Raw genomic sequence first — 8180 nt, forward strand, 5'->3', positions numbered from 1 at the left:
ACTATTAAACAATCACAATATAACTCACTAGTGAGACTAAGAGTATCTTTGGGTTAGATTAAAAATCATCCTTTGTCCATGGGTATTCTCATATTGAAATCAGTTGAAATTCATATTCGAATTATCAATGTTACATTAACCCAACCCCTGATAATACATAATAAGCATGTCAATGAAATGAAATAAAATACTTTGAAATCCCTATTTATAACTGCACAGGTTGAGTTCTTTGTTTTTCGTTCGTGTGATGACTATCTTCGTGCTCCTTCATACTTTTAACTGCAATGGTTTAGCAGTCACTAATCCCCTTTTTTAAAGAATATATTTGCATGTGAGATGGGGCTAAAGCCCATTCCCCTTCCTTTTATTTTTAACTAAAACTAATGAGTAAATTCCTCCAATTTAATATTAGGGTTTTACATGTAGAGTTGTTGTTTTGAAATTGTGTCTGAGTGCCAAATCAAATGATTTGGTACTTTTAAACGTGAAAAAGGATCATGGGCGACTTTTTTGCAAGTTAATCATTTTGTTTGAGCCTATTTTAGTGTGACCACCTTGTGAGTTGTGTGATTCATTTTCCCAACTTGTGCCTGCACCTTTTTGTTGGTTAAGAAAATAAACCTTTAATCCCAACCACTTTCAATTGTTATACCTTTTTTTTTACCCAAAATATTCTTAAAGCATTGAGGTGTAACAGTATGCCAACTTAGGCCAAAGTGAATGTGTAGATGAAGTTCGCATGGTTAATATATGCTGTGTAAATGGAATATGATAAACGATTGTGGCAAAAGGCATCTACAACCGAATATTGCAACACTTTGGAATCCTTGCTTCCTTTCAGAAGTTAGATTAGAAGCGAAATCATTTGGTCTTGTCAAGATACAACACAAAATATTAAATCAAATCGTCAACACTAAGCGTCAAAGTTGGCAATATTTCTGAATGTATTAATCTAATCAAAGTAAGACTTGAATGAAAGAAGGCCTAATTATTCTGGATGATATGGATCATATGAGACAATTAGAATCCTTAACAAGAGATAGAAGCTGGTTTGGTTTTGATAGTTTAATAGTTATTACAACCCAAGATGAACATTAGATATGCCGGCTTAGAGGAAATGAGAGATAAAGAACCAAACTTTTAAATCACGATCAACAACTTTTCTTGTCATGCTTTAACAGTCTTTCTCCACCACGAGAATATGTTGAGCTTGTATAAAATAAAATCAAATATTCAGATGGGCTGTCATGATCTATTATGAGGTAAAATTTTCAAGGGAGATCCATAGAAGAATGGAGATACGAATTCAGATAAACTAAAGAGAAGTTCTTCATTGTGATATTCAAAATATTCTCATGATAAGCATTAATGGACTTGATTGTGATGCTCAGAGTATTTTTCTTGATATCGTTTGCGCCTTCCATAGATTTTTTGAGGATGATGTTACCAAAACATTAATTGTGTGTGGTTTTTATTCCGAAAATGCAATTTCAATCTTAGTGTAAAGGACTTGCTCAAAAGCGATTGTTGTTATTTGGTGATGCATGATCTTGTTCGGGCAGTCGCGGAGCCACAATATTCTTCAAGGGGTTCAACGTATAAAGTAATAAACACGTCAGATGGAAAAGAAATATATTAATCTTAACTAGCTAAATTTAACTTGTCTTGTTATACTGCATCTAGGTACTTCGTATTTTTTACCCTGCTCCATCGAGCTTCTGTTTCAAAGTCTTGTACCTTTTTTTTCTTTAAATTTACCAGTGTTTTATTTTACTTTGTTATTTTATTAAAAAAATACTAAATAGTTGCCTCTCAATCATATGTTACTATAAAAATCACCAAGATCTTATAAAAGGAATTAAAATTGACATATTCAAGAAATGTGTGCGTGTGTGCATGCGTGCGTGCGTGCGTGCGTGCGTGCGTGCGTGCGTGCGTGTGTGTGTGTGTGTGTGTGTGTGTGTGTGTTTTTGTGTGTGTGTGTGTGTGTGTCTATCAGCACACTGGTGAATAGATGACTTTTATGGAAGGTTGTGAATTTTTATGAAAATTTCCGACTTATATGAAGAGTTGCAAATTTTATGAAGAGTTGTGACTTTTATGAAGAGTTTCAAATTTTATGACGAGTTGCTACTTATATGAAGGGGTGCAAGTTTAGTGATAAATTAGTACTTTTATGAAAGATTGTTACTTGTCCAAAGAGTAGTGACCTTTCTGATAAGACACAATACACATTCATTCAAGCTACCCTTTGTATTCTATAAATAGAGGGATTTCCTGTAATTTTAAAATAACGGAAATACATGTCCTTTGCTCCAGTTGAGTGGCTCACTGACACCATTGTTTTTCTATCAGCACACTGGTGAATAGATGACTTTTATGGAAGGTTGTGAATTTTTATGAAAATTTCCGACTTATATGAAGAGTTGCAAATTTTATTAAGAGTTGTGACTTTTATGAAGAGTTTCAAATTTTATGACGAGTTGCTACTTATATGAAGGGGTGCAAGTTTAGTGATAAATTAGTACTTTTATGAAAGATTGTTACTTGTCCAAAGAGTAGTGACCTTTCTGATAAGACACAATACACATTCATTCAAGCTACCCTTTGTATTCTATAAATAGAGGGATTTCCTCTAATTTTAAAATAACGGAAATACATGTCCTTTGCTCCAGTTGAGTGGCTCACTGACACCATTGTTTTTCTATCAGCACACTGGTGAATAGATGACTTTTATGGAAGGTTGTGAATTTTTATGAAAATTTCCGACATATATGAAGAGTTGCAAATTTTATTAAGAGTTGTGACTTTTATGAAGAGTTTCAAATTTTATGACGAGTTGCTACTTATATGAAGGGGTGCAAGTTTAGTGATAAATTAGTACTTTTATGAAAGATTGTTACTTGTCCAAAGAGTAGTGACCTTTCTAATAAGACACAATACACATTCATTCAAGCTACCCTTTGTATTCTATAAATAGAGGGATTTCCTCTAATTTTAAAATAACGGAAATACATGTCCTTTGCTCCAGTTGAGTGGCTCACTGACACCATTGTTTTTATATCAGCACACTGGTGAATAGAATCGTTCTTTTCATAGAAGATATATTCCTTTAAATACATGAGTCTAGAATAAAATATTTTAATCTCTGTATACTTTCATAATGAAACAATCATATAGAAATATTCCTAAAAAGTCATAAACATACATTGATGAAGAATTCAGAATGACCTTCTACAGTTAAATGAAGAATGAGTTTCTATAAGGGTTAACAATATTATTTGTTGTTGTTTCAAATATATTTTTCTCCTTCTATATTTTTTTAGAATAACAAAGTAATAATAACGAAAAGTGAGAAACATTTGACCTCAAACAAGTAGATTGTCTCTCAAAATATTATTTCTGTTGTTGCTCTGTATACTTTTTAACAGACATAACTTATTTATAACTATATTATTTATCAAAAACTTTCACAAAATTTTTTACACAAGGAGTTATGATAACCATAAAACTATTAGATTCTACATTTCATGTATTAAAAAAAAGATTTTTAATGGCTACATAAAAACATTACTCAATTTTAACAAGAAAATTATATTATCAAACATATAATATGATAAATTATGTAAAAGATAAAAATAATTAAATATCAAGATATTTTTAACCATCAATTGTATATTAATAATTTTGAGATATGAGATAACGTCAAATCATGTAATTTGTCCATAAAGTTTCTAAAAACCTACAAAAATTTACGTTTTTCTTATAATAGTCGATCATTGGTAAAGTTGTTCAGAACGTTAGAAAGATTTCTTATGTACGCAGGTAGACTACCTAGTTGAAGAATAAAGGAAAAAATTACAAAGAATGTGACTAATAAATTTAAACAAAGACAAATTGAGAAAACAGAATATTAAAAAATAAAAAAGATAGAGCTTCACATTGAACCAATGAAGCCTTTTCATTTGTTTTGGAATCTTGGCCCAAAACTTCTCAGCCTTTTTAAAGTAAAAAAAAAAGGTGAAAAAAATATGCATAGAGTGAGAATCAAACTCGGCCATTCCATGCGGAACTTGAACCCCTCATTCATTAAGGGATCCTTCTCTTTAATATTGAGGGGTTTATTGTGATTAATATACTCATAAAACCAGAAATTGACCTTAAATATATAGTTGACCCCCTAGATTTCGCATGTATCCTCCACTGGGTGCGGGATATGGGTAGAGAAATAATTCACATGGATTAAACTCATAACTTTGTAAAACAGAGTAGACTAATCAGACCTCAAGAAATCCGTGTTGTTGTACAAGGAAATTGTTGGTGTTATCAGCTGAAGAAAAAACATACAATAAAAGAAGAAAAGAGAGACATAATATTAAGTTGAAAGAAGAAATGTTTAAATAGAAGGAACTCCTTACATTTTGTAGTACATAATTCAGTAACTGGAAAAAAAACTAGGCACTAAGTCTATCAATAACTCAACATGCCTAAAAACTAAGAAACTCAAAACTAAAAAACTAAAACTGAAATATTTATATTTAGAAAATAGAAAACACATCATCAGCGATGTCATCATGCCAACTCAACATCAATTAATAAATCAAGAGGTAGATTTCAACACTTCTCCTTGCATCAAGAGCTGCAAATTCCATGTCCCTTTACGAAGAACTCAAATTTGCTAGCCGGAAGAGTTTTGTAAAAATATCAGCCAGCTGCTCTTTCGTTCTGTAATATACCAGATTCGCTAAACCATCACTTGCACTTCTCTTAGAAAGTATTGCGTCACATTGAAATGCATGGTCTTTCTATGAAAAATTGGATTGTGAGAAATAGCAGTGGCAACTTTGTTGCCCACACATATTTTAGTTCTTTCCTTCATTTCCAACCAAAGATCGCATCAGATTTTCTTTATCAATAAAGCTTGATTGCCTGGTGCTGTAGAAGCAATGAATTCTGCTGCTGCAATTGATTGAGCAAGAATCTCTTTTTTTTAAACAACAAGAAAGGTGTCAATCACCAAAAATAAAACCTTACCCTGAAGTACTTTTCATATCATAGTCCATTTTGCCTGTGATATATCTGAGTACTCTTTTTGCAGCTTGTATATGCAATTCACTAGGAGAATCAAGAATCGGGATAGAACAATTAGATCATACAATACATGTGGTCTTGTTGCTGTAAGATACATCAAATAGCCTATCATCTTCTGCATATCCAGCAGGTTCAAATACGACTACATTTCATCTTTGATAGATACTTGAAAGTGATCTAGTTCCTCGAACGGAAGGATGATTAACTTGTTCCTCAAAATTGTGCAATTCATTAGCTTTTCTTTCTTGTTTTTCTCCATCCTAATCCGGTTGCTTTTGTTATAAAAATTCCACATCTCTGTATACCAAAAATTTTCCATTTTCAGATCGGAAAATTCTGTAAGCTTTTGACTGCAAAGCTATAGCCAATGAAATTCAAGGTTATACCTTCTTGTCAAGTTTATCCATTTTCAGCTAAGGTATGTGATAAAAGCATAAGCAACCAAAAATATTGAGATTTTTTTTGTAAAGGTTTGTAGGCATTCCATGCTTCAAAAGGTGTTTGACCAGTCACTGCCTTTGTAGGCAGCAAATTCAACAAAAATACAACAGTATTAGTTGCATTTGCCCATAACTCCTTTGGAAGCTCTTTCTCATGCAAGATACACCTTGATATCTCCTTGACGGTCGTAATCTTCCTTACGCGTACTCCATTTTGTTGAGGAGTATATGGAGTAGTGAGTTGATGCTCTATTCCAGCTACTTTACAAAAGTTTTTGAACTGATCTGAAGTGGACTAAGTCCCATAACTGATCTGAGCACTTGTAGTTTGCAGCCGCTTTGATTTTTACCAAGGCTTTTAATTTTCAAAAAACCATAAAAAACCTCCAATTTTAATTTTAAGAAGTATATATAACATCCTTGTTATGTCATTAATAGAAATCATGTAGTACCTGTTTCCTTTCAATGATAGAGTTCTTTGGGGTCCTCCAAGATCTATACGAGTCAGCTGCAATTTTCAATCGCTCTCCAAGTTAATTTTGGGAATCACAACTTGGGATTTTTTTTTCAAGTGAAGGTAAACCTTTTACAAACCCTTTTTTTTGCATATACAAAAGCGCCCTATGGTGAAAGTGACCCAACCGTTTGTGCCATGTTTCTCCAACACCGGACTTAGTTTGATTCCAATTGTTCTTCATCCCTTAGATTTAAAGAAAAACTTTTTCCCTGCATTTTAATCTAAATGGTTCCTCGCCACTTGGATAAATGATTAGACACACCTTATCTTCAAAAAGTAATTTGAACCCACTTTCAAGTAACCGTCCAACATTTAATAAATTTTTATCAAGTTCAGAACTAAATAGAACTTCAGAAACAAATTTTGTGCCTATATAATCTCAATAACTACAGTCCACTTTCCTTTTGTAGGGAGGTATTCTCCATTTCCAATCCTGACTCTTGATGTTGTTGTTTTATCAAGCCTTTTGAAAAGCTTTTCATCACTCGTCATGTGGTTTGTAAACACTATCAATAAGACAACTGTCACTTGAAATACTAGATGCAAAACTTGATGCAACAAATAAGTGTTCTTTCTCATGTTGATTTGCAACTTGAGCTTCTCCTTGTTCTTGTTGTTGTCGTCCTTTGTCTTTGTAGATGATCTCATCATGCCCATGTTTTTGATATTTTGGCATCTCATATACGGATTTCTCCAGCATTTGAAGTGAGGATAATTCTTCCTTTCACAATATCGACATGGGAGAATTTTTCTCCTTTGTTGCTGCCTTAATTGTAGCTACTTCCTTTACCAACGGAAACCAGACTATTTTCTACATAATTCTTCTTCCCTTTGATTTTCTTTTTTTTTCAAGGATAGTTTTGACGATTGTCCTGAAGTGAACCTTCTACCGATCCTTCCTGTCTTATTAACGTTCTTTGCTCGTGTACGTGCAATGCATTTTGTAATCCTTCCAAAGTTATCCTTGAAAGATCCTTATTATTTTCTATGGAAGCAATGGTTGGTTCAAAATTCTCAGGTAATGTAACAAGAAGCGTGTCAATAACTCTGCTATCAGGAAGCTTATTTCCAAACATTCTTACCTTTATCACAATGCTAAGAAGCCTGTCTAAGTATTCTTTGACATTTTCAGAATCTTTCTTTCTTTGTTCCTCAAATTTTCTAATGATATACATAGCTTTCATACTTTTGATTCGCTCATCTCTTTGGTATTCTTGTTTTAAAAAATCCCAGATTGCTTTTGTTGATTCCAACGACATGATTCAGGGGTAAGTTGTAGGTGATAGTGCAACATATAATCAAGATTTCGCGTTGGATTTTCTTAACTTCCTTTACTTGTTAAGCTTGACCTGAGTCATTGCTGGATTGCTTGGTAAAGCAGATATTATGTAATCCTCCTTTACTAGTTCCAGAGATTAGTTCTCTCCATAAAACATTGGTGGAAAAATAGCAGAAGAACCCGAAGAGTTTTTTGAATTCATGTTTCTGATGGCTTTTTCAAGGAAACATGTAGGGACTTTATTGATGGTCCCCTCATACTACACTCACAAGTCCCTTAATAAGAGGACTCTGATATCAATTTTTTGGTGCTAGCAGCTAAAGAAAAAACATACGACAGAAGAAGAAAAAGAGAGATATTACATTAAGTTGAAAGAAGAAATATTTAAATAGAAGGAACTCCTAACAATATGTAGTAAATAATACAGTAACTACAAAAACATAATCTTCCTAATAAGTACGCACTAAGTCTACCAACAACTCTACATGCCTAAAGACTAGGAAACTCAAAGCTGAAAAACTAAAACGGGAATGTATATCCATTAAAAACAAAAAAAAACATCACCAATCATGTCATCATGTCAACTCAACATCAATTAAAAACTTATGAGGCAGATTGTAACAGAAATATAGTCAGTAAACTCTTTTATCTTTATCTTGGTTATACTTGTTTAAATTTAATATGATAAACATTTCTTAATGATTTCTATTGTTACCACAAGAATTCATTCTTTATATTTATCTTTTTTTTGGATAGTAAATTATCTATTTTTTTTTGCCAGCCATTGTGTACTTGAAATGAGCATTTACTTAAGTCTAAAAACTTTCTAATGCAAAATTATCAAAAACAAACA

General features: G+C 32.6%; 1 protein-coding gene across 1 annotated transcript; it reads right to left on the minus strand.

Annotated features, from left to right (window-relative positions):
* Nucleotides 1–6896: 6896 nt before the first annotated feature.
* On the minus strand, nucleotides 6897–7307 carry LOC104649285 (uncharacterized). The gene has a single exon (XM_010328172.1). It carries the CDS (start codon nucleotides 7305–7307, stop codon nucleotides 6897–6899), a length of 411 nt encoding a protein of 136 aa, XP_010326474.1.
* Nucleotides 7308–8180: the final 873 nt, after the last annotated feature.

This window comes from Solanum lycopersicum, chromosome 9 (assembly GCF_036512215.1).
Source record: "Solanum lycopersicum chromosome 9, SLM_r2.1".
Taxonomy (NCBI): Eukaryota; Viridiplantae; Streptophyta; class Magnoliopsida; order Solanales; family Solanaceae; genus Solanum; species Solanum lycopersicum.

Excerpts from the sequence above, each read along its gene's own strand:
- LOC104649285 (XM_010328172.1), bottom strand. The coding sequence starts at position 7,307 with ATGTCGTTGGAATCAACAAAAGCAATCTGGGATTTTTTAAAACAAGAA.